Raw genomic sequence first — 27909 nt, forward strand, 5'->3', positions numbered from 1 at the left:
CGTCGCAGCCATGCGAGCTGCCTTAGGGTTGCTGCGCCTTAGGGTTGTATTTGTAGCAGGCGCATGCTTCTTTATCTTCTTCGAAGTCTTGATCGTGCCTGCATTGATCTCAGTTAAGGGGAGCTGGGAACTTGCTGCTTCAGTAGCAGAAGCAGTGATCGCTCCCTGCTCAAGCTGACTCTCCGCCTCGGTTGATAGCATGACCCCTCCAACTCCAGTAGGCGGTGGGGCAGCGAGCATTTCCTGCTCAAGCTGCCCTCCCATAGCGACAGGCTCAGTCGAGGTGACAGCGTTTATGTCGGCCATGACGACCTCGCTCGCAGCAACAGAGCCTGCAGTAACAGCCAATTCGATCTCTGATGCAGCACCCACCACAGCCTTGGTGACAACGCCCATCTTGGCCATGGAGGTAGTGTCCCTATCGGCCACAGTGCCAATGTCCTCAAGTGTTCCTTCCACCAAACTAGGTGAGCCATCATTTGTTTCGTTCAAATTCTTGATGCTAGCCTCATCAAATAATTGGACACCCGAAATGTCAATTGCATCTTGTTCTAGTGCAGCCTGCTTGTGAGAAGACATCTCGCGAGAGTCATTTATAGTGTGAGGTTCATGTACTTCTCTCTCTGCCTTGTCATCTCCATCACTAGAATCATCAGCTTCTTTCATATCTTGATCCGCAGCACGGTCTTCCTCCTCCCCAAGAAGGTCATCATCATCTGGGTTAAAATCCTCCTCATCTCTTAGGATCTCGTCCACCTTGAAGAAGATCCTATACATGTTTCTGTTCACCATATTATCTGCATCAGTTGGTACAGCATTGGCATCTAGCACGGCCACCAAAAGCCTCACCACTCCTGTCCTCATCAGGTAGGTAATATCTACCTTTTGAGTAGCACCAAGTATGGTCCCAACTACCCATAACGGTAGGAAGGATCTGATCTCATCCAAACACACGTACCCAAACTTGTTCTAGCTTCGTCGTAGGTTTAATCTCAGTGTTGTATTCCTCAAAGAGCAAGACCCCTCCCCTAAGCTTTGTTGTAACTGACCCTATTGCCACCATCCGATCCAACTCAATTTTGCATGGGAAAGGTACAACATAGGCCTTGTCCCCGTGCTCATGGACTTCCCAATCCCACTTCACTGGTAGGATTCTAGCAAGCTCGGATTTTAGCAACTCAACAGAGACCTCACCTTCCAGAATGGTGACCAAGGCCATAGCAGACACATGATCTGGAGGGATCGTCGGCTTTGCACCATCTACAGGAATGTGGAAGAACCCAAGACCATCACCAGCAAGCCCGCAGAAAGTAGCCGACGGCTTCGGTCCACGGAGTTGAGGACACTGATTAGTAAAATGCTCCTCAAAACAGATACTACATCTCAAGATTTTCTTCTTCTTAGCAGCAGGTTCTTCCAGGTTCTTTCCCTTTTGCTTGCCAATATTGCTCACCGTCTCCTTGTCTGCTCCACCCGAACCACTAGCCCCTTGAGAGCTTCCATTGCCACCGTGCCCAGCAGACCCTGGGAAACCATCGCCGCGGCCCTCAGACCTACCGGCACCACGGCCACCACCTGGTGCCTTCTGCCCAACACGGCCTTGGCCGCGCCCTCGTCCGTGGCCGCGATCGCCGCCGCGGCCCCAGCCACCCCTTGCTCGATCTGAGAGTTGCCGAAGGCCACCACGAACACCACCGCTCCTGCCTGACCCTTTGACTGCATCGCCTCCTGCCATGGTGACTTGGGCGTAAGAACGGGGATCGCCTGCCGCCGTACCTGACCACGGTTTAGGGTTATCTTGCTGCCGTAGATAGGTAACTCCAGGCACATGTATCTTTTGCTGGTTTGGGCCTTTCTGTGCAGGTCCATCTGCTGCAGGCCTTGTATCGGATGGCCCACTTGAGTTTGAAATCCGACAGTGCGAGGAAAGCGGATCAGGGATCGAAGCGACAGCGGCACCGGGAGTCCGTCCCGGACGGCCGCCGGCGAGCTCCAGAGATGGCAGCAAGTAGTCCCCGATTGATATCTGTGGAATGCAGGGGTGCTCAGAAAAAAAATTGCGCAATCCTTTTATTTTGGATCATAGACATTGAGCTTCTTCTTGCTACGGGAAACCGGCAATTGCTAGAAGCCCCTTGAGGCCTTGACTGGCGGAAGGATGAGTAGGATTGTGAAAACATAGGCCATGTGTTAGTTTCGTTGCAAAAATTTTTGCAAAAGAATCTTATTAATTTGAAGTACTAAATAAAGTCTATTTATAAAACTTTTTGCACATATGGGTTGTAAATCGCGAGACGAATCTAATGATGCTAATTAATCCATGATTAATCAATAATTAGCAGATGGTTACTGTAGCATCATTGTTGCAGATCATGACTTAAGTAGGCTCATTAGATTCGTCTCGCGATTTACAGCCCATCTATGCAAAAAGTTTTGTAAATAGACTTTATTTAGTACTCCATACATGTGTCGAAATATTCGATGTGATGTTTTTTTTTCGTTTTAAGAGTTTACGGATTTGGATCCAAACAAACAGGGCCATATTCATATTGGTCAACTGTCCGCTGTTTGGCGCTTTCTGCCTCTTGCCACAGGGCTTGGGGTGCTAGGCGACGCGCTTGCCCTCTCGGCGGCCATCGCCCGACACGTCCGTCGCCGTCCATCCGGCGGCCGGCCGGACGCGCCCCTTTGCGTATACGTGTACGTGTACGTGTCACCCAGTGATCTCGCGGGGACACACGTCGTCCGGCCACGGCGACACACCACCCCGTCGCGGATTAAAATGGTGACGCCGGCGCCTCCATGGGCGTCACCAAGCAAGCAGCTGCCATCAGCTTCGAAGAAGCCGATCAGGGGTCCGGCATGGGCATCCGCTGGCCGTGGGTGAAAGCTTCCCTGCGAGATATGGTTGTTTCAATACCTCAGGGGTTTGGAAAGAAAAAGAACCTAGTCTTTTAACTGTCTGATTTGTGGCTACCTGTAACCCTCCTGAGCCTTTCCACCAAGACAGGAACGTCCTCCTCACTCAATGCTGTGAAACAACACCTGAACCATCCAGGCTCAATGCAATGGCAAGAAATTGCAGTCCTGTGAAATTACAGTCCACGTCACAGTTGACAGTTCAAGTCGGGCAAGAAATTGCTACACAAATCAGTCACATTCACCATTGCGATTCGATGTGCTTGCACAGTAACAGGAGATCCAGGCAGACCATCCAACCACGAGACTAGCTGCAGCCAAGATGCAGGATGAGGTCCTGGACTCCTGGTGGTGGATCAGCCGGCTGCTTGCATTGGCGTAGGTGATGAAGAACTGGCTGCCGTTGGTGTTGGGCCCACTGTTGGCCATCGACATGATCCCCCTCGCCCACCAATCCAGCACCCGGTCAGCCAGTAAGCGAGGGTTGGGCTCGCCGGAGGAATCAATCGTCGAGCTGGTAAGGAGAGATCGTCAGATCAATGGTACCTTGAGGGACTCCCTGAACTCGTCCGCGAGGTCGCCGGCGAGGTCTCCCGCATCGTCGACCAGCGGGCACTCGCCACCAATGTCATGAACCGCCGCCGCCGAGCTGCATGGCCCTGGTCCCTCGCCGTCCGGCCTCCTCCCGCGCCTGCAGCCTGCCTGAGCAAGAGGACTAACGAGGACGACATAGTCAAACCGCTGACTACGCAATCCTTGACCGCGATCTGAGCCGCAAGTGCTCCATCGAATGGCTCACACAGACCAAGGGGTGGACGGTATTTGAAATACCGTCCACCCGCGGTCGGTGTTCCGGGCGCCGTCCGCTCCTCGTTGGAGCGCCGCCGCGTCCTGGGCGTTGATGGATCTCATCCCTTTCCTCCTTTAGGCATAGTGTTCAGAACTACAGTTGTGGCATAAGGAATCATGGGCGACTGGCGTCGCGGCGAGGCTGCATCCAGAGAAGCCGGCCGGCCATCTCCTCGTCGCCACCGGCGCTGAGCGTGTTCGGGGCGAGCCGAGCTACTGTGAAATTATCAGCATGACGCGTGGTCAACAGAGCAGAGCTGTTCTTGGAACGGAGGCTGCCATCAGATTCTTCTACTTGTACGGTTGTACCAAGTCACACACACAATTCAGCAACAGTTTGTTTCATCAGACATGAAAAGACAAACTGTATGTAATAATGCGTTCCTAGCGCATTTCGATCGCACATTCTGTAAGCCTGGATGCCTGACGACTGAGTTTGCAAGGGAATGAAGATTTCAGACCATCACATTTTGCGATTATTATTCCAACCAAGAGAATATCGATCAGTTTCCTTCCTTCATCTGAACACGTCAGGTTTCATTCCTGCTTTGGAAAATATGCCACTTCGTCAGCATGAATCATTCATTCAGCTGCAGCAGTTTGGCTGGACTCATGGCTTACGTTGCTGTCAGACAGACTCACCGGTCTTCATCAGGCACCGTTTTACCACCCTGAATTGAACACGGCTACCCAACACAAACCATCTAGTAAACATCTACACACGTGCCGTTGAGAAATTTCCAAGCGTACGAGATGCAACCTGCGGAACTAGAGTCGAAAAGATCGAGTCCAAGTTATGCAGACATGCTGCTGCTCATCCACGGCGCCTCAACAGGCAAGGCAACAGCTTCTGATGATCGGGCGACTTGTAGCCGTGTCCAGGTTCAAATATATTACAGGCTCACCGACCGTTTCGCCGTGTCCTCTGATCTTTCTAACCCAGGTTGAGTTGGAGCCGTCGTCTCAGTTTGTCAACAACAGGGTAGTTGGAAAGTTTGGATCGAAACAAAAGGAGGACAATTTGTAATTTCTTACACAAATTTTTTTTTCTCTGGCAAGGAGCTGAAACGCATTGGTTCCTGCAGCTTTTGTGCAGGCTCCAGAGTGATAGGATTGTAGTTACCCACCCAAAAAAAAGTGTACTAGGGCTACGATGGTGATGGAAGTTCGCTTTTGTTTTGAGAGAGGGCAGGCCCTGGTTTTTTTTTGGTACAAAAAAAAAGAGAAACGGATAGGGTCCATAGGGATAGACGGGCTTCTGGTAGTTTTCCGGAGCACAAACCCCAATAATGACAATTTTCTAGTGTCGGATAGGCTAGTGATATTCTGTTAGAAATGCTCTTTGTACCCGTAACGTTCACTGATTTGTCTGATTAAAAAAAAAGCGTAGTGATACTAAGGGTTTCCCGTGACAATACAATACTCAAGTAACATCCAATTTCATTTCTCTCAATGGGTTTCCCATACTACGAAATCACCAAAATTTTTATCTCTCGTCCCAAAAATTATAATATCATATGAAGCTTACAAGTGAACATTATTTTTATTTTGCATATGGCGAATTGGCGATATACGAATTTCTTAATACAACTAATGCTCACATGTTATTATTTCAAAGCAAGTACTACTAGACTCTTTGTCCTTTCAATGCAGTAATTCTTTCCCAAACAGCCCAGCGATGGCTCGTCCAGGGTCCTCTTGCTTCACCAGGGATTCTCCCACCAAAACCTACAGCAACAACAGGAGTGCTTCAATTAGTTCAGTTCAAGCACAGAAGGGAACTTGTAAACTGAGAAAATATCACAAGCAAGGCATATCAGCCTTCATTAAATCTATTATGATCTACTTAAGCATGTATAGCATAAGCGAGTTTGTCAACGCTGAGTCATATTTCAGCAATCTATAAATTATGGAGACAAAATTGAATTGAACTGAAGATAAACGAGAAATTGGTGTTTTTGCCCCTACTTTGCAGCGCAATTATGATTATACACATGTTTTTTTCTTAACTTTGTGATTTTACCCTTGCTATTCACAAGTCAACACAATTTTGCCCCTATTTTGACTGTTGACTAGGGGTAAAATCGCGTTGACTAGGGGCAAAATCGTGTTGACTTGTAAACAGCAAGGGCAAAATCACAAAGTTAAGGAAAATGAGGGTACAATCACAATTGCAATGTAAAGTAGGGGCAAGAACACATGCCCCAAGATAAACTGATAAATGCGTGAGCCAATACAGAAATGAAAAGATAAGGTGAAGCCATATTTTAACTATTTGTGCTTCAAAAGATGTCCTTATTATAAAGTCATGCAGACAGTCTCTAAATTCACAGGGAATCAGCGGAACTTACAGCAGAGACACCAGCATTCTGCACATAAGCAACATCATCCGGGGTAAACAGCCCAGATTCACCCACAACCTGAAAAGTATAAAAAGGAATAGGGAAACAATTAGCAAGGTTGATATTGTAAAACCTAAAAGCCTTACTCTACAAACAATGAACTCAAGAGCAAGCTAGAAAAACGCCCTATCTATCAATACACAATATCAACATAGATACTGAACATAAGTTAACATAGTTACTTAAGATAAATTGTGTTGATTTCAGATTCATAATCTATTCTGTTTCCCTTCTGTTATAAAGAAACTTATTTTCATGTATGTTAAGATGGTAATGGCAGGAAATATGTTCAACACAATGGAAAATAGGGCATTTAAGTGCCTTCACATTTTCTGAATAAGCAACACTCTTGTAAACTAATCAAGTTTTCCATCCAACAACTCCCTCCCTAGAAAAATGAAAGTGGATATTTTGACATGCATGTAAAATAAGAAGGCATTTAATATGCCTCCGTTACCCCAGAACTATTATTTCTGAGCACTCATTCTATGCATAAGATATACAAAGTAAAAAATAAATAAATATTTATTTGGGATACAAAAAGAACAGCGCAGTTATTTCAAATTGAGAGAAACACTCCCCACTTGTCTTTAGGATTACTAGAAATATGTGCTCTGCATCCCCAGGAGGAGCATGGTACATAACAAGTAACTAGGAACTGACAAAAGTATTTTAATAAATCAAATATGCAACCAAGGTCATAGATATTACCAAAATTCCCTTCTCCCTAATGCTATCCCCATGCTTCTCGAGCAACATCTTGGTGTTTGCAGTATCAACAACAAATGTCTCTGCAATGTAAATAATTTCAAGAAAAGAAAAAAAAATCAGTAAAATGGTTTAAAGAAAACACAAATGGAAAGCATTAGTCCATGTGGACTAAAAAATGGTTAAACGTAAGGTGACAAAATGTCTTTAGAAAAAAAATGAAGCACCAGAAGAACATCATACCAAGGCTGCGATTATTGATGCCGATAAGCTTAACTCCATTTATATTCAGCACACGCTCCATCTCTCTTTCATCATGAACCTAAAGTATAAAACCCACCAGAATATTGAAATTAAGCTTGGCATATTACAGATTATCTGAGTTTACCACACCAATGTTTTCTGTTCGGACATACACTTTAACTTAGCAACTAATAATTAAAACTGAAAAACTGTATAAGCGCCGCAAACAATGCAGCAGGGAATTGCAAGGAGTTCCACAATATTTCCTTATGAAGATGCAAATGGGAATATTGCAGTAAAAAATTTTACAACTTAATTGTTGAGTATTTTGAAAGACACACAAAAGGATGGTCCCTATACGGCCAAGTCGATATAGAAGCATAAAAGCCAACTATTGTTCTATCATGCAAAGTAAACTATGACTTCCCACTAAAAAGGACAACGTTATTTGTCATCATTGAAGCCAGTTTCTAATTAATGGGCAGATCCGGAAAAACGAGTTGCAGAATATATCAAACCTCAATAAGAGCTGTCATTCCCAGCTCCTTGCATATCCGAAGAAAGTACTTTATGTCGAGATCAGTTAGCACAGCAGCAATCAGCAAGATTGCATCGGCACCCTTTGATCGAGCGTTATATATTTGCCACTTATCAATGACAAATTCTTTGCAGATAAGAGGGCACTGTATTCACAACAGAAATATGCTCATCTTGAGAACAATTGGTAACTCAATCATCCTCAGATTTAAAGAAGAATTAAACGTATTGGTACCTTCACTCCTGAGGTGCGCACTTTCTCAAGATTCTCAAAGCTTCCCTGTACAATGAAGAAAATTGAGTGAATCATATAGAAACAGCTTCTATGATCCCCATAAACACAAATCAATTGAAAATAATACCTGAAAGTACTTCTCATCGGTCAAGATGCTCAAACATGCAGCCCCATTCTTCTCATAAGCTTTAGCAATTTCAACCTGCAATTCGAAAATATATATTAGTTACACAACCGGCCATTGAAATCAACTTGAGATTTGACAGCAATCAAGCCCAGAACATACAGGATTAAAGTTCTCCCTGAGCACACCCCTGCTCGGGGATGCTTTCTTGACCTCAGCGATCAGTGCAGGCACCCCATTACGCTTATAGGCAGCTTCTAAAGCGCCATAGAAGTCTCTTGAAGGAGGAGCCTTCACTGCAGCCTCCATCACCTCCTTCAGAGGGTTCTTCGCAAGCCCCTGCACAAGACCAGTACCATCTGTTAGCCATCATATAGAACCCTGTGGCAAGCTTATGAAAATGTGATTGCTGCATATGTAAGAGTATGTACATCGACCATATGACAACAGATATATTACATTTTTAATGAAATAAACTTTAACAGTGCATATTTTAAATTTACTGGAGGTACAATTTTTGTAAAGAAATGGTCAAAGATCTAGATTGCATCCAGCATATTGAACGGCTCCCAAGTCAGTTGACCATTTGGGTGAGTGGATGGTTGCGCACAGTCACTTGATTTGCCTGATACATACATACATTCATCATCAGCAAGTTACAGCTGCATACCTCAGCCACTTCGATCTCCTTGTCCCAGATGATCTTCTCTAGGATGTTGCGAGGCGCCCCCATCTCCTCCTCTATCTCCTTCAAGGAGGCAGTGGGGCGGCAGTGCCTGCGGATGCGGATCCCCTGGCTAGCTGCAATGCCGTTGACCGACTTGCCGTTCTCCCATTGGACCAGCTCCTCGGCGTTCAGCATGTCGTCCTTAGCCAGCGCTTCAAGAATTGAGTCCTGAGCAAGCCACGGAAATTTGTCACAAACACGAGGAACGCACCTAAGGAAAAGGTAATTAACAAAGTCGTGTTTATACGCGCGATTTTACTGGCAGATAAACAAAAAACCGCGCTTAGGAAATGGGGGAAGAAATGCAAAATGGTGCCGAGAAAACATGAAACCACTACGAAATGGAACCAAACAGACCCTTAGACAGCAGTAGGGCGTACCTTGGGGGGGCCGGCGCGGAGCGGGCGGGCGCGGGCGCGTGCGCCGGTGAAGGTGGCGACGCGCGAGGGCCGGGGCAAACAACCCCTGGGGGCAGCGGCGGCGAAGGAGGACCCAACGGATCGCGAGACGAGGGCGGACTCCATGACCTGGACCACAAGGGTGGTGGGGGGTGGGTGGTGGGATCGGGGAGGGGAGGGGGCGACGGTGTACTAGTAGTGTGCGAGGGACATGGCGGCGGGGTTGGTGGGATTAGCAGCCCTGCTGGTTTGGAATTGGAAGGGAGAGGGTGGAGGGATAAGATCAGACGAGGGAGAGGAGGCGCGCACGTGCTGCACCTGCGCCTGCATCGCCACGGCACCGCGCGTGCGTGAGAGAGAAGATGGCATGGTTGCTGGGCTTGGGCCGTATTTCATGAGTGGACTCGCATGGAAAACCAGCGCCTGCTAGTTCTTCTGGAAAGAAAGAAAAAACAAACGAGCGCATGCTTCAGTTCAGACTAACATTGCGCGGCGTTGCCGCACAAAAATATGCCCTCCAATTCAGTTTTATTTTAAAAAATTGAACTGCAAAAAGTTTGGGGGGATTTTCGTAAAATTGGTATACTGCGTGGGTTATTTGGTAAATTTGGCATCGACGGAGTACCAGTCGATTACTGAAAAGTTCAAGGGGTTTTTCATAAAATTGATGGACTTCAGAATCATTTTAACAAAGTCCAAGGTTTTTTTTAAAAGTAAGGCTCCACAAAGTCCGAGGGGTTTTCCATTAAATTGATGGACTCCGTGTTCATTTTAATAAAGCTCGGGGTTTTTTTCCAAAATTTACGTCCCTATCTATTTCTGACGGTCGGATCGCGATCCGACGGCCGATGTTTTCCAGCCCACGTGGCCCATCTCCCTGGCCAGGACCGCGACACGGTTTCAGTAAAGAAAGATATCTGAGTTCAACTTTATTTTATTACAGACCATAAGGGTGTGTTTAATTGGTGAAAAAGTTTGGATTTTGTTACTATGGCACATTCCATTGTTACTTGACAAATAATATTTAATTATGGATTAATTAGGCTTAAAAGATTCAGCTCGTGCTATCAGTTAGACTGTGTAATTAGTTATTTTTTCAATTACATTTAATGCTCTATGCATGTGTCCGAAAATTTGATGTGACAGGTACTGCGCAAAAAATTTTTTGAACTAAACAGACGCACTGCAGCTTTTCAAAAAAAAAACAGAGTGCACTGCAAAGTACGGCTGCTCAGTATCAGCGATGCCTTCCAAACCTGGTTCGGAATTAGTGTGCCAGACAAGATCACCACAATGCCTGTGCACATTATATATTTCAACCTGGCACCTCCCTGAATGAAAGAGCAATGTACAACCAAGTTATCAATTGCCAACAAAACAGAGCAACTCAAGTCCCCAAATATTCAGTGTAAAAGAGGCATGATGGATTCTACAGAAGCAGAGTGCACTTATTTATGGTAATATAGTTGGCAATTTCTCTTTAACAATTTTCTAGTGCACAAACTTTACTAGCTGCCGTAAAACACAAAAGAAAAATGATAGAGGAAATACTGTGGGTTTTCTCACGGACAGGAAGTACTGAATATTTATTATTAGCAAAGGATTATAGAAAGGCATTATAGAGATAACCACCAAATTTAGGCCATCATAAGCTACAATGCTGTCTGTGATCTTAGATCTAGAAGAGCACAGGCAGGAAGGTAGTGGGATAGTCATGCTTTACCCCAAAATGTGCAGATTGTTCAGGATTTTCCCTCAACGAAAATGGCACTGACCACGGTGGTAACTCTGTATTATCTATTCCAGCTACAGCTAGGCTATTGTAAGCCCCAAACTAAGTACAGCGCTTGGTTGAATTCATGACATTGCGAAAACCATATCATTACTGCATACTTAGTAGATCACCCGGAAAGAATTGATGACGTGCATATTTGTTGCAGAAGCAGTGAAAGAGACAAGGAATTAACTTTGCATATCACCAGCATGAATATGGGTGACTTTTTACTTCCCCCCCCCCCCCCCCCTTCATTTCTGAAAATTCTGCAACGACACTGATGGCATCAGTCAATAAATCAGTGCCAAACTGGACGCTGACATTACCTTCATAAGCTATGTTTTGATAGTTCACTCGGTGAACAATCGGCTACTGTGAAGTAACACACAAAAACTATCCTTTTTATAGCAGAGGGGTAAGCCTACATCAAGGAGCATCACACCTCTTGAATTGAAGATCAGACACTGCCTCTGCAACTTTAGAACTTGAAACTCCATCACAGAAATTTATTTAGATCACAACAGCAAGACAGATATGCGTGTAGCACCTGAGTACATCTATACTATAAAGATAAAAAACAATTGAAAACTTTTTTCACTCGGATTAGGTTCACCATAGCCCTCACGTTGGACCCGCATGTCAGGTCCGAAGAAGATGGGAGGGGGTGGAGACCCATGAAAACTGGGGGTTGTATTTTGTCACCGTGCCGATTCCTACCCAGTCCGCCGTACCCGGCACCACCGCGCGAATAAAAAGGGGCACGCATACGCACATGCGGCGTTTGAATAGACCGACGTGAAGACGAATGGCGTTCCTATGCGATCCCCAACGTCACGACGCGCAGCAATGGCGACGGCGGCGGCGCCCAACCTCGAGAGCACCAGGAGCGGCAACCACATCATCGCTGGCGACCCACCTTCACTTTTGCCGAGCACCTCGCCCACCGCATCGTCTGCCGCTCCTGGCGGCGCTGCTGCTGCCTCGTCGACCGGGCACCCCCACCCTTCTCGTGGCTCATCGCCGCCTGCCACGAGCAGGCCCACCCCAGACCCCGGCATCCTGCAACACTGGGTCCGCTTGTCCTCCACCTTCCCTCGTCGCAGCGCTGTCCCGTGATGAGAACCGGCCGCCCTAATCGTTGCTTCGGTCAATGCTCGTGGGGGAAATAGGAAGAGGTAGTCTGATGCTTGGATTGATGGATTTGTTGTTGTGGTGGTGTAATCATTCGAGGCTGCAGCTTTGGAAAGGAAAGGAGGTAGATAGCGGTGTTTAGTTCCAAAAAAAAATTCTACAGTACCATCACATCGAATTGTTGGACACATGCATAGAGCATTAAATGTAGTTGAAAAAATAACTAATTACATAGTTCAACTGATTACAACGAGACGAATTTTTTAAGCACAATTAATTTATAATTAGACATTATTTGTCAAATAACAACGAAATGTGCTACAGTGCCAAAACTCAAACTTTTTCACCAACTAAACACATCCATAGCAAACTTGCGGACAACTTTTCTTGGAACAGAGGGTAGAGAAGCAGGGATCCATGGCTTAGAGAGAGCTTGAATTTGATGGGCGTGACTTGCTTGCTTTAGTGCAGAGAGAGAAGGGAGAAGCAGACACCATGGTTGTGGGCTTGTGGCTTGCTTTCTTCGGTGTGGCGGAAGGAGAAAGGTAATAGGTGCAATGGTCTTTTTTCACGTGCTCTCTCCGTGTTAGCCAGCTGACATAGCCTTCCACGTCGATAAAAATGACGAATAATTAGCTTCGCAGGTAGGGATCGCAAAAATATAATTGCCAAAATAAAAATAGCAAATGAGCATACATCAGTAAGGATGAAAAATAGTTAAATAACCCACCGGCGAGGAGAGCAGCTGAGGCCGTAGGAACTCTCGGAGCTTTTGCACTAAAGCTCCGAGAGTAGCATGTAACTTTCAACTATCTTTTTGTGTCTTGGCTGATTCACATAAAACCTTTTAAAATTATTACAAGCTTTCAATCCAGCCCGAGTAAAAAATGCAAGTTGATCAAGACACCTATTAAATTAATAAAAAGATAGAATATTATCTAAATTTTAAATCAATATATTTTTAGTACTCTTATCGTATTATGAGTTATTTGAGTATCTATATGTCGTGTGTCACGTGCGAGTCGCACGTGCATCTCTGTTCTTATGTTTATAAGAAGCAAACTGAAAGGACAAGTTACTGATGCGCTGCCTCCTCTTCAATTTAACCTCCATGTTGAGCTCTGCTATTTGGATCGTGATTTCGAGGGTTCAGGTTTAAGTTTTGCAAACTTAGTTGACTAGGGTTCAGGTTGAGATAAGCTACTCGTGGTCGTTAGATCCATTTTTTGCGGTTGAGATATCAGTCAACAACCTCTGACGAGTCGACCAAGTCGCGAGCCTTTTTTCCTTTATTTTGCACCGGCGAGCTCGTCCCGCCACCGATCGACGGCTTGCCGCATCCGCCGCCCCTTGCTTCAATCTCCTGCCGCGCGCGCCATGTAGGGATCACCCGCCGCTGCCGCCACCGCCGCCCCACGTCCATCGACATCTCCTTGCGCCGCTCGAACTCGAGCTGATCCCATGGCCTGTCGTTGTGCCCCTGCTGCTGCTGAACGTCCTCGAGAAGAGGCCACAGGGATCGTAGGAGACGTTGTCCCCGACTCCCCGGCGTCCAAGGTGTCCTGTAGTGTCGCGTAAATCAGCGGCTAAGCAGATGAAGGGGAAGAGCCGCGCCATCCCACTAGAGGGTTCCATCCACCAATATGCCCTCTACGGCGGTTCCTCTCCAACCATGGCGGTCGCGCACGGCGCAGGTCCTCTTCGATCACATTAGAGCCTGCTTCAGCTCAGTTGAGCATCAGGCTTCAAAATTTACACTCCCGAAGACTAGAACAGATGAACAGTGAGCATTCAACAGCTGCCATGCCATCACAATGTTGATCAGGGTCATAACCAGACAAAGACGTACATCCAGAAAACAGTCTGGCTGCAACACGAGCTTCAACAGCTGAACCTGAGAAACCAACCCGCGGATTTGCCAGGGTTGTTCGATGCCATTGATCTTTAGGACAGCCTTAGCAAACTATGTCATCCGGATTCACATCCTCTAACTGGAGAGCGACGGACACGTGCAGTCGACTGCAGAGGAGCTTGTCCCGTGTCATTCCAGCCTCTAACTTCCGGTCCACGGGGGTCTTCTCTGCATCACTGCATGGCTTTCAAAGCTGATAGCATCCCCTCTGCAGGACTAGAGCCTCGCTGTCAACCAGGAACCTTGGGCTATACATGCTCAGCAAGGCTTATTGTTGGATTCTTCGCTTCTTTATAACCCAAGCAAAATGCATACACGAAAGTGGCACTGAGCAAAACAGCAGAGTTTCGCCCTCATGTAAACACGTGTCGAGTACAGGTTGGTTAGAGGGTATTTATACTCCCAAACTTTGTTACATAATGACCTCAATACCCTCACCTTCCCGGAATATTCTACGAATATTCTGGGTCGGAGGTCATTTTACAGGTTGAAATGTACAAATTGTCTACTCAGCGGTGGATCCACAGGGGGCTGAGGGCTCCAGCCCCCCTAACTCCATGAAGTCCATGGGAGCCCCCTCAAGCCCCCCCTACAATTTTCAGCCATAGTTGAAAGGGAGGAGGAAGAAAGGAGGAGGAGGAAGAAGAAAAAAGGAAGGAAGAGGAGGAAGAAAGGGAAGACGAGCCCCCCAATCTTCAGCTTCTAGATCTGCCACTGTGTCTACCCTATCCGATTCATGCACGGCACGCTCTCCCGAAGGTCTCTGCGACCTTCGGATTGGCGTCGGACCTTCGGGGGCTTTCTCCAACCTCCGGAGGATCGCCACAGCTTTCGGACCTCCGGAGTGACCTTCGGACTTCACGGGACCTTCGGCTTCCTCTGGAGACCTTCGGACGCCTTCATTCGACCTCCGGGCCGGAGGGGTGACCTCCGGGCTACGGCGTCCTTCGGTACCTTCGGCTTCCGTCCCACAATCTAGGGCAATCTTTGGTGTGCGCAGTGGTGATCCCAACACTTATCCCTGCGGTCCACGCCAGCAGCGCCATGCTCAGGATGGCGCCAGGTGTCGACCGGGTCGCGGGGGAATCTTCTGCTGTTGCCCACTTTTTCCTATACAAACGCAGTACATCTCGAATACAAACCCATATACACTGCTGTATGGCCCAAATACCGGCCCCACGACCGTGCCGCATATAAGCTTGACCTCGGACCCCTGTCCTCCATTCTTTCCTCTCTCTCTCTCTCTCTCTCTCTCTCTCTCTCCCTGCTGGCCCCGTCCTCTCCTCGCCGCCGCCGCCGCCAACTCCGGTGTACCTGCGCCGGCCTTCTCCCCTCCTCCGTTGCTGTCCGCTCTCTCGTTACAACCAGTGTACCTACGCCACCATTACGACCAAGCTCATCGAGTACAAGGGCCTAGGTACCCCTAGGTCGCTCGGGCCGCCACCGATTGACGATTTATCTGAGTGCCGGCGACTTCCAGCGCCTCCCCTGTACTCACCCCTCTCCATCCTTCTTCCCTGCCTCTGGTAGCTCACTGCTGCTAAATCTGACTGTTACTTTTTTCAGATCTTTTTGCACCGAGCTCACTACCCACATAATCCAATCCCCACATTCTTCCTCAACTTCTTCTTGTAGGAGATAAATTACATTCGAATATCTATTTTGCAACTGCAGATCTGTTTTCTTTCATCAGAGCTAACAAGCTTTTTCCGTTTTTATAGTTTGATTTGAGGGGGAAAACCCCCCCAAGGTCAGTTTATTCCAACTCTCACTTTGCCCAATTCTTTTTTTTTCAGTTTGAATCCATGTACTCCATTTCCTTATATTCTCAACTTTTGTAGTTCTGAAATGCAGAGCTTTATGGCAAAATCTTCAGAGTTTGATTGTAGTTGCATGAGTAATCTCACCTTATGTGAGTTTCATGAGTAATGTCACCTTCTATCATTTTTCCTTTGTTCATGTCCTATGTTTCAGCTAACATATTTTATCTCCCTGTTTCCCCTATTTATGCATATGAAATCATAATACACTGCATCATGTTTGATTGTAGTTGAAATGCAAATTTCACATATATGTCATTTTAGCCAGTATACAAGAAAGAAATATTAAACTTTCAGTTTCTATTCATACTATTTTTTTTCACAAAGGATAAATGGATATTTTTATGAAGAATAATCTGACAGCAGGGCCCATAGGTAAATAAGGAGAGAATAAGTTATATAGTTGTAATGTGAATATGTGATTGAACACATGTTTTTCATTTTCTCATTTACTTATGTCTTTTTCCTTCCATCTGTTGGAGCATATCCATATGCTAAAGCTTTAAATGGTAATGAATAGCAGATAAATGCAATGTCAATTGGTGAGGACTTGAGGTCCTCCTTTGTATTTCAAATTGCACGCCATATTGCACTATGTATCGGCCACTTGCCCCCCCTACAGATGGTGTACTACTGTGTGCCAATTCTCAGTTAACCGCAACATATCTCTATTGTATTTTATCTTAGATTTAACACATTTTGAAAACACTAATTTTTCTATTCAATTACCTCTGCTTTATTAGCTGCAGTGTCCAAGGTTTGGGGGTATACAAATTTGGTATGCTGCTTGCACTAATGCAGAACTTCAAGATTGTAGTAATATCATATACTTTGATGGTATACTCATATATTTTGGTATGCTTCTTGCACTGTGTGTAGGTGGCTGGGCCCCCTCCAAAATCCAGTTCTGAATGTTTTGAAATTACACACATATGTTTCGTTATGCTGCTTGCACTATGTGTCAGTCACTTGGCCCCACCAAAATGCTATTCTATATGTTTTAAAATTACCAGACATTGTACTTTCAACAAGTTTGTATGCTACCATCCTTGTGGGAGTGCAAGAATCTAATCACATATAGAACAATGATGATAACAATGGAGGTGTGAATAGCCTTTGTGCACTTATTTCAAAAAATAGCCTTTGTGCAACGTAATGTATTCCCTAGTTCTAATCAATTTATTTATTGATTATGTAATAACTTGCAGATACTGAACACATGCAGATTGACAAAAAGTGCATACCTGGCAAATATTGTGTACTTGCACAACTAAAATACCTTTAGAGTATTTATGACAGTATGGTACATTTCCGTTTTGTTAGTACCTTTTGCTGTTGTCATATAGATGCAGATTATATTAGGTCTGCACTCCCATTTTTGTCACTGTTTGTTGACTTGTGGTTGTTTCTAGATTGACAGTACGGTGCGAACTTTTAAAATCTACTGTCAAATTTATCGACCTTTTTGAAACTTTGTTTGGGTTTGGTACAGTTAGGTCTGAACCTTGAAAGTTATGTTTTCGTAAATCATCTGCCAAATGCCATTTAGGTTTGAACCATCACAGTTAGTTTTTTGCAAATCACCTGGCAAAATGCTATTCGGATCTGAATCATCACATTTTTTTTTATACAAATCATGTGCCAAATGGCATTCAGCTCTGAACCATCATAGTTCCTTTTCCAAATTAGCTGCCCAAAGCCCTTTAGTTTTGAACCTCTGCAAATCCAGTATGAACTATGAAGTCTATATTTGAATACTGTCCAATATCCATGTTATCCCTCGGGTTGTTTTGTTCACCTGACATTACTACTACGAAATACCTCTATATCCTTGATCCCTCGGGTTGTTTTGTTCTGTTAGGGCGTGCATGAGTTTCCAAGGTGCATTGAGATAAAAAAAAAGCAGCAGGTTGAATATCCAAAATATATAATTTATTGCAGATGAATATCCGAAAAAACTCAAGGAGTACTTGATCCACGAGATTCTTGAGTTGAAGCACAACAGAGCCAAGTCGCATTCATATCATTGATATGCTTCTTATATCCAAGGCTTCAAGTTACACAGGCCTTGCACAAACCTTACCATTTATATGAATTTAAGTTACATATCACTCTTAAAAATTAATATATGGTGGGTGTAATTATATATTTTAGCCAGAACTGTCATGTTCCTATGTATAAGCATATAAATTCAAACATGTAACACAGGATGGCATGTCTGGCAAGATAGACGAAAGTTTACGGTCTCCACAAAAGCTGCTAAGGTCCGGCATGCCTGCTAACCACAGCCGCACTGATTACTGCTAATCGTCAATTGTCTGACTCATGCGCTCTCCTAGCGTGTACAAAAGGATTGCCGTCTCCACAATGCTCCTAGCGTCGGGCAGGCCTGCTTACTGTTAATCGTCAATTGTCTGGACCTAAACGGATGGCAGCACACCTTTGTTATCCTTCAACCCAAAAACCTCATACAGCATCTGCTGCCTGAATTTCTGAATGGTTGCCTGAAAAATCAGACAGAAGGTGATGGTCAGGCTAATGTGTATGCGAGATAGAGATTTTGAAATTGTTCAAAAAAAGGAGATAAAAGACAGAAGCATACGGCATTCGTGTGGATCTTTGCTGCCGCCATCAAAATTTATCACAAATATAAGGGCATCTGCACAAATCTAAGTTGAATTCTAAAACAACTTCACAAAATGCATGTTGAGTTCAGATGCACCCTCGCATATCTCCGCTAAAATGTACCAAACTTTTTGACGCTTGTGTGAATGCCACGATGCCTTCGTTAGCAACCAAAATATGGCACTGGGGATGCATATTGCTTGGTAAGTTCTAGTGTCCAGTTGGAACATTTTTACAAGCTCACATTAATGGTACAAGTAAACTCATTTCCAACATCTATGGATTTTAAATTGAATAATGGAACAATTCATCTTGAGAATTTTCGAAGCTGAAAACAGACTTTAGAGCTTCAAATGGTCTTTCACGAGAATCTTCAAGCCCGAACATAAGCAGAAAGAGAGAGACCAATTCATCATTTTAAAATTGAATAATGGAACAATTCATCTCGAGGCTTGTTTAACTTGCATCCTAAAAGTAGAAAGAAAGTATCAGCTAAATGATATGTGTAGTGTCTAGGATATATGATGAGTATCTATTTTGTGTTTTCTGGTAACGTTTGAACACATAAGAGAACATTATGCAACCAAAGGGACTAATATGATTTCGACAACATAAAGTAACAGTTCTAATCACCATATGTCCATATGGCATCTGAAATGTACCAAGCCATCTTACATTTTGACTTGTGATTATGATGACTAATCAAGGACATTTCATTTTGAATTCAATCAGGACCCAAACTAAACCTCGAATTATAATATCTTAACTTTGCATAGCAACTAGCAGCAAGTTAATATTAATCACAATGAATCGTAACCCCACAATAGTATGGAGTTCTCAAAAGGTTTTATGGGTGACTACTATTTTAGGACACTGCTGGGGTAAACTATTGTAGAACTATTTTAGATACTTGAACACAGAAACTCAATTCCACTATCACTATGACGGTAAAGCATAGAAGTACATTTAAAAAAATAAAACTAGATATCCAAAACATCTCTTTTGGTTGCCGCGACAAGTTAAAAAAAAGCTAGTGCTAGATCTAACAACTACCTGGTTGGGAGAGAAACGGACCTGAACAAGCAGATCCAATGGAGAGCCTCTGTTGCTTGAGTGGATCCTGGAACGTAGTTAGTATTTTGGAAAATAATATGAAAAGGTTCCTTTGGTCGACTCTGCATATGTATAACTCAACACTAAGTACTTATTGGGACCATTTCATTTAATAGCAAGTCATGTCCCATACTGAAATTTGCAAGTCATGTCCTGTGGACAAAATGTATCACGTCTCCTTATGTCATGATAGATACTCGCATCTATAAACTGGAATAAATTATGAGTGAGTTGAGGTAAAAATAAAACATAAGAGCTGAATGGGTCTCATTCAAGACCAAATGCATTGCGCACATTGTGATCAAGACTGGTATTTTGACAAAATACCTGACATTTCAATATGCTATATAGAGGTCGAAATATCAACTAAATGAAAGGCACATTTTAGTTTGCCCATCTCATGATCAGGACATTTTAGGTAATTTTCGAACATTTTGCTATCCTATATAGAGCAATGAAATGTAACTTCATAATGAGCACATTTTTGTAGTTTCAAATAATGAATCAAGAGCCATGCTACACCATAAAAGGACTAAGCAACTAAATAGCCACGATTTCAAAAGCCTCGAGAGAACAATTCACCAAGTTGGCATCACTCCACGTCCCCCTGTACCAAATGTCTTCCACTAACCAGCTGTGCATAATCCAGTACTAGAATCTAGAAGGCCCACACTGAATACAATTGAAAATAGAGACTTTACTAGCTGGGAGTGACTGCATGACCTTGACAGTCTTGAGGAGGATATCAAATTTTTTTCTCCACACCCTATACAAGTAAATGTGTATATTTATTAAGGTTAAACGACACTTCAAATGCATTCAGAACATAATAATCAGTTTATGATATATAATGTATGCTAAGTCGACAACAAGGGAAATATTCTCAGAACATTACAAGCATTCTCAAGTGAGAACATTAATCCTTTTCATCACTTTAGCATATATGCATGTAAAATGGTGTCCATTCCAGGTTACCAATAAGATAGCTGCAGATGCAATTTTACACATATGGACCTGCCTACAGTGCTTACAAATTTAGTTATTAATATATTATTACCATATAACTTTGCACCTATATGGAACTGAACTGAACTGAACTGTCTCAATATAATAGACTAGTTGGATGCAACAAGATACCATCAAAGCTAATGGTAACTGTGTGCCACTGTGCCAAGGGATGTAGTTTCGGATGTTTAAAGAACATAATTCCTAGTCCAAATGTACCAAGAATATGAAATAAAGTTGACTGCAATATATGTTACAACCAAGGATGAATGAAATGTACCCAGGCACCAAAAAAAGCCTACACCCCTGTGCATCCTATTAACCAACTCTCCAAGTAAGAATGTAACATTAACAGAGCATTTTTTAACTACTACATAGTGTCGGCAAGCGCTAATAATGTACATGACACAAAAGATGGTTACCGGTCAAGGAATTAAAATAAATTGTCGTATCATAATATATCTTGACAACTAAAGAACCAAAGAAAACAATACCAGATGTGGAATAAAACAGACTGGACGAACAGAACCAATGGAGATGGTCTTGTTCCTGGCAAATTGATCACCACCTACGCAGGAGAGTTCAGTCTGCATCTTCATGGGAAATCTAGTGCTCTGCGTAGGGCCAAGAAAAATAGCACAGTTAGAAGGCAAAGAGGGATATTTCCTTTCTCGTAGAAGGGAACAAAGCACACAGAAATCTCAGATCTAATACTCCAGAACCACCAAGCGCAGTGTAGTCTCCAGCGGCGGCGCTCGAGGAGGACGAAGATGCGGAGCTTTCGGCGGTCGATGACGGCCACCGGCGGGACAGATTCGAGGCGCCGCCGAAGACACCGACGGCGACGGTGACTCCCGCAGTGCGTGCGGGAGAGAGAAGAGGATGAAGACGGAATCATGTGGTGGGCCGGCGCTAGAAAAAGACGGAATACACACGAATACGGGAAGCCAGAGCTAGGGATGTAAACGGTCGGGAACGTCGGGAAAACCTCAACCGTTCCCGCAACTGTATTTTTTCGTCGGGAACGGAAACGGGAACGGGAAAATCGGACAGGAAAACGAAATCGGTATTACGGGATATCGGGAACGGAATCAATCGGTCGGGAGCATGCCGATTACGATCGGAAATCGATAACTCAAAACGGGAAAATACATACAACCACTTCAAACATTTAACTCGATAAAATAATTACAACTATGCATAAATAATATGGAAACAAGACTCGTATAACTAAGAAACACAGGTAAAGTGAATCACGAATTCACAATTCACGTTGGAACACATGCAAACAACAATTCACGTTTTCAACACAGGTAACACAGCCGACTACGACAAATACGGGAATTCTCGCGGGAATTTTCCCGGCTGAAAACGGGAACCGTGAAAACGGTCGGGAAAACACACCAACCGTTCCCGTTCCCGCCCGTTTTCCCGTTTTGTTTTCCCATTTTCCCATTTTTTCGCGGAAATGGTTTACGGTCAGTTTAAACGGTAAACGGAGCCGGTCGGGACGGGATTTTCCCGTCCCATTTTCAACCCTAGCCAGAGCTGCCTTTTCGTCAGAAAAATCAAAGGCTAGCCACTGGTTCATTTGCATGTTCTTCTCTGTTTAATTCAGCGGACTATTGGGGGCCCATCTTCCGAACTCAACCTGGGCATAATAAATTTTGAAAGCCCAGTAGAGAATTGGCGGCCATCTGCCAATGCGCTTTTTTCATTTTTATATTTTAAAAAAAAATTCAAAAATATATGCCGAATAGAGAATTTTTCAAAAATGGGAGCTCATTGGGCGACAGGACCTAAATTTTAAAAAAATTTACATTTAAGTCCTGGCGCCCATAACGCATTAAACAGTGAACTTGTAAAATCGATATAAAATCATAGAAAAATCAAACAAATGCAAACTCAACTGTTCTGGATTTTATGAAACAAGATCTACAACTTTTGTTACATAAAGTTTTTCATTTGATCAATATATCTTGCTCTATTTTAAATACTAGTTTAATGCACTTTTATTTAAATCTCAAGATCCATCCTTTGGATGTTGCATATGGTGAGCATAGGCTTGTACAAAATTGATAGGCCCAGAAAATATTTCTAGAATAAGTTTTTAAATTAGATCTTGCAATATGTCTAGTTTAAACGGGTTATTTATCCATGCTGCTATACTGAGTATTAGGAGCCATAACTTTTACAGTACCATTATTTTATTTCCTAAGAGCTATAAAAAAAGTTTGGTAAATTTTAGATAAGCACAACTAGACCAAATGAATTATTTCAGATTTTTCTAGGTACAAGAACTATTTTTCTTGATTTAGATACATTGATCAAATGAAAACTTTATGTAACAAAAGTTGTAGATATTATTTCATAGAATCCAGAACAGTTGAGTTTGTATTTTTTTAATTTTTTTACGATTTTATATCGATTTTACAAGTTCACTGTTTAATACGCCCTGGGCGCCAAGACCTAAATATTTTTTTTACATTTAGGTCCTATCGCCCACTGGATAGGCGACAAGTTGAACACCCATTTTTGAAAATTTCCCTATTCGACATATATTTTTGAAATTTTGTTTTTTTTAAATATAAAAATGGAAAAGGCGCTCTGCCAAGAGCTTCTCAGCCCACCACCACATGGGCGGCCGCGTTGCTCTCCACATGGGCTGGCCCACCACCGTCAACCTCGACCTACTGCATACTTGGCTCGTCGCCTCCTTTTCAGGTCGCCAAGATAACCACCCTGAAGAATCCCCCACAGAAAACCACGAGTCAAACTATTGTCTCCGACTCACTTGCGTTGCGTTGGACTTGGCTTTCAACCCGTGGAGATCATACTAGAGCTAGCAGCGTCGAATGCAGGATTGCAACTGGCATGGCAGGCAGTACGTTTGCTGAATGCCTCTCAGCGATTTGGTTCCTGACCTGCCTGTCTGCCAGCTCATTACAGAAGGCCACAAAAAATCTGTAAACGACATCTTCATTCATTGTTGGCACAATATATTTCAAGCCCAGCGGACTACTGGGGGCCCATCTGCCAAAGCTGAACATGGACCGGCCCACGGAATCCATGGCTTCTTCTGCTGCCTCCTCCTCTTCTTCAGTGGCCCAAGTATACACTAACGGCCCATTAAGCACAAGTGCATTAGAGTTGCTATGCTTTTTTCTATGTGCGCAATGAAAAACAATATGGTTTGCCAATACGATGACGCTGAAAAGTGTTTGCATGAACTTCCGCGGCTAATAAATATACTATAAGCCCATCCTCACATGAACAGGTACTATTTTTCTTTTACCGTTTTCTTGATGCTCTTTATCGCTCATGTCATATCCTTAAAACTAAGCTTGTGAGGGGTGGTATTTACTTTTCTTTTTTCAAAAGAAAACACGTGTAATTGTTGAGATATCATACTCAACATTTTCAAACATTGGGTTCACTATTTCTTTAAATCTTGTTCAACATTTTGGCAAATCTAGTCCAACATTTTATATGATAGTATTGAAACGGTATATTTAAAATGTTGAAATGGACTATATAAAAATGCTGCACTAGCAAATAAAAATACACTTGTCAAATTGGGTCATGTTGTTAGGAAAATTCTAAACGGATTTAAATTTGGATGCATCACTAAAGGGAAAATCAATTTTGAAAATTGAGAAGCAAAAGTACAAATCGTCCAGCAATAAACACCTCCGCCTAGGCACTGGGCTACTGGCGTGCATGGACACCTTCCCATTAATTTAAACTTTTGGATTGATTTGATTAGTACATGCAACTCAATATGGTATCAAAACTAGAGGTATCAAGTTTAAATCCCGACGACGAGATTAAATAAAATAATTACAGTCGACTTCTAATTTCCATATTTGAGGCATGTGAGGGGAGTGTTGAAGTATAAATGAATTGCTCATATCTTTCAATCAGCTTAAGTTTTTAGGTTAAATTGGTAGGTGCATGCAACTCAATAACTATGTCTTTTGAGTTGAATTGGTTGTGCATGCAACTCAATAACTATATCTTTTGAGTTGAATTGGTTGGTTGGCACAAGCAACTCAATAACTATGTGTGAATCTTAAAGTGAAAGATGTCTAAGTACATATATTTTGGAAGATATATAGGAACGGGGCCTCATTCAGATCGCCATGTCACTGTTGCCAGTCACCAACCTCTGAAGAATTTCCAGCGGAAAAATGACGAGTCAAACTATTGTTTTTCACCCACTTGCGTTGGACTTGGTTTTCAACTCGTGGATATCATATTAGATCCAGTACCGTCAACCAAAATGGATCATCCACAGCTCTGCGGAAAGCACAAGACTGACAGGTCAAATTACTATTGGATGCAGATGCAGACGAGACCGGGGAAACGACATACAGCTGACCAGATTACATTATCCTCTCCGATTTCATTCAGTCTTCATCCGGGCAGCAAAAAACGGGAGTAGGTATGGCATGGAATGCTTCAACATCTCCTGCCTAGTTGCACACACAATTCAGCAAAAGTTTCAGACAGAGAAAAAAAATGTAAGCCAGCACAAGACGTAGCCGTCGCGGTTGCAGTCCCAAGGCCACCAAGATCTCGTCAGATGGTGACAGGAACACGCTGTCAGAAGATCAGAAAATAGGGGCCGGGAATTCTCGACCGTGACAGGGGAGTCATGTCGATGTGCATGTGAGTTCACACGTTTACAGTTTCCAGTTTCCACTGCTTCGTCCTCATCTTCGTCGTCCCATAATCCCATGGACAAAATTTTTTTTTTGAGGAAAACTACGGCACCACCAGGAGGGATGCCTGAACTTTTATTGCATTATAAAGACATAATTACAGAAGGTATTACAAGGAGCCACAGGGGCTTAAAGAACAGGAACGAAAACACAGAGATTCTAATGCTATACAGGGAAAAAACTACTCCAAGCTACAAGCTCCAATCTATCGACAGAAGAGGAACATCTATTTGCCCAAAGAGCGAGATCTTTACTACATCTTCTTGATATCATGATATTTTCTTCATCCGTATGCCGGAATACCTTAGCATTTCTACACTTCCAAATGTTCCAAAGAACACAAGTGATAACCGTGCTGCCAATTCTACGGTTATTCTCTTGAAAAGGGTCTATTGCCTACAGTTGATCAACACACATGACATCTTGAAGGGATGAAAGATCGAGGCCGTTGAAGGACCAAAAGCTTTTGCTGCGAGAACAATCAATGAAGAGATGGAAGCAGTCCTCATCCAGGGTGCAAAACGGACAAACTTTATCACTTTGCATATGGCAATGGAAAAGCCTGGCTTTTGTTCTCAGTCTGTCTTTATGTAACAACCAGAGAAAGAACTTGCATTTTGGTGGGGAGTAGTTACACCATATATTAGGGGCAAAAACATCATCCGGGTGGGTTTGGAAAGCGACGAGATAATGATCTTTGGAAGTGGGAGGTTTATTACTGTTTCGGGAGAGTCTAGTGTCATCAGTAGATACGTTGAGCTCAACGGATGGCATTAGTGCGGTCAGTTCCTGAAACTCGGAGGCAGCGGCATGGGTCAAACTGGGCTGTAGGGAGAGTTGTAGGTCGGGCGTCGAGAGGACATGTGCAACTACATTCGGGCGGAGGGTATGGGAGAACAATGCCGGAAACATTACAGAAAGAGTTTGAGTTCCAAACCATAAATCCAACCAGAAGGCCGTCATTCTCCCATGGACAAAATTCAGACGACGAAACCTAGCCATTTCCATTTGCTCGCTCCGGCAGTTGGTAGGCAAGTTCTAAAAAAATGTTGCTTCTGATCCCATCGATCTTAATCCACGCTAATAATCTTACCTACTTCTATATGGAGCATATTATTTTTTTTTCGAACGATCTGAATGCCGCACCCAGTTCACTAAAAATTAAAGCCCGACTGAATTTCTGCAATGCAGATTCTTTTATTCCAAAGCATTCACATGACCATGTTTTGTAATAGCACAACAAGATGCAGACAAGTTTTACTCAAATGCCACATTTCTGCTTTGAGAAGTATGCACTTCAGTACGAACCATTCAGCTGCAATTGGCTAGATACATGGCTTACAGAGTTACAGTCAGACAGACTCGCCAGTCTTCATCAGCCTAGTATCATTTTGCTATCCTGAATTCAACACTGCTACCAAGTACCAACCATCTAGTAAACAGGTACACACGTGCCATTGCGAACTTCCAACTTTCTAGTATACGAGATGCAACCTGCGAAGCTTCACTGGTCCAACTGTTTCCCTCACAGCTCGTGCAAAATTAGTGTTGAAAAGTCTCGGATTAAGAACCCGGCCAATCAGGAACGGTCAAACGCAATCTCAACAGCCTTAGGAGATCGAGTCCAATGCATCATGCAGTCAAGCAGACATGCTGCTGCTACCGCGATGTCGCATATGAGCGTCTCAGGGACGACTGAAAACTCGCTGCTCTTTTCGACGAATTGTGCCCCAAAGTCGGCGGTCCACGGCGCCCCAACAACTGCTGATGATCGTTTGACTGGTAGCACTGTCCAGGTTCAAACATGCTTGTGCCGTTTTCAAGTGGTACCACCAAACATTTCTGAAGTCGCATCATCAAAAACCGCACACCAACCGTTTCGCATGTCCTCTGTCCGGAAACGTACTGATCTTTCTAGCTCAGGTCGAGTTTGTCGAATCGGACCGGATGCTGAACTTTTTCATCGACCGGATAATGCAGTTTGAAAGTTTGAATCGAAACAGCAGGAGGACAATTTTGCTTTGTCTGGCAAGGAGCTGAAACGCATCTGGTCCTGCAGCTTCTGCTGTCTGAGATTTAGGGTGTGTTTAGTTCGCGAAAAGTTTGCGAAAAAATTGCTGTAGCACGTTTCGGTTTTATTTGGCAATTATTGTCCAACCATAGAGTAATTAGTCTCAAAAGATCTGTCTCGTCATTTACAACCAAACTGTGCAATTAATTATATTTTTTAACTACATTTAATACTCCATGCATATATCGTAAGATTCGATGTGATGTGCGTCAGTTAAAAATTTTGGGAACTTTTCGCGGAACTAAACACAGCCTTATATCCAGATTCCAGAGCTACAGGCATGTGGTTACAGTTCCTGGCTGATCAGTTGATAAACTAGCCCTTGTTTAGTTGCATCCAAAATTCCAAAACTTTACAAGATTTTCCATCACATCGAATCTTTGAATGCATGAAGTATTAAATGTAGCTAGATAAAATAACTAATTACACAGTTTGTCTGTAATTTGCGAGATGAATCTTTTAAGCCTAGTTAACCCATGATCGGATAATAATTACCAAATACAAACGAAAGTGCTACAGTACCAAAATTCTAAAAGTTTTCGCAACTAAACAAGGGCCTAGTAATTGTGATGATGAGGTGCACCTGCACCTG

The 27909-nt window shown here is 43.6% G+C and overlaps 1 protein-coding gene and 2 long non-coding RNA genes across 7 annotated transcripts; 1 reads left to right on the forward strand and 2 right to left on the reverse strand.

The window, feature by feature from the left end:
* Positions 1–5188: 5188 nt before the first annotated feature.
* LOC120670205 (indole-3-glycerol phosphate synthase, chloroplastic-like) lies at positions 5189–9435 on the reverse strand. Its single transcript, XM_039950269.1, has 10 exons — positions 9125–9435; positions 8688–8912; positions 8180–8356; positions 8021–8095; positions 7894–7938; positions 7640–7804; positions 7122–7200; positions 6882–6961; positions 6120–6188; positions 5189–5496 (listed from the first exon to the last, which is right to left on the reverse strand). The coding sequence occupies exons 1-10, from the start codon at positions 9266–9268 to the stop codon at positions 5413–5415; spliced, it is 1143 nt and encodes a 380-aa protein (XP_039806203.1). The 5' UTR covers positions 9269–9435; the 3' UTR covers positions 5189–5412.
* A 5747-nt stretch (positions 9436–15182) lies between these two features.
* On the forward strand, positions 15183–17239 carry LOC120669760. Its single transcript, XR_005672792.1, has 2 exons — positions 15183–16557; positions 16659–17239. It is a non-coding gene; the product is annotated as an uncharacterized LOC120669760 (long non-coding RNA).
* Positions 17240–17776: 537 nt separating this feature from the next.
* LOC120669759 lies at positions 17777–21464 on the reverse strand. Of its 5 annotated transcripts, XR_005672790.1 has the most exons (4): positions 21237–21462; positions 21017–21136; positions 18382–20283; positions 17777–18283 (listed from the first exon to the last, which is right to left on the reverse strand). It is a non-coding gene; the product is annotated as an uncharacterized LOC120669759 (long non-coding RNA). The 5 variants fall into 5 exon arrangements; XR_005672789.1 differs by having other exon boundaries at positions 18382–21136; positions 21237–21463; XR_005672791.1 differs by having other exon boundaries at positions 18382–18872; positions 19458–21463.
* Between the last annotated feature and the right edge of the window lie 6445 nt (positions 21465–27909).

This window comes from Panicum virgatum, chromosome 4N, assembly GCF_016808335.1.
Source record: "Panicum virgatum strain AP13 chromosome 4N, P.virgatum_v5, whole genome shotgun sequence".
Classification (NCBI taxonomy): Eukaryota; Viridiplantae; Streptophyta; class Magnoliopsida; order Poales; family Poaceae; genus Panicum; species Panicum virgatum.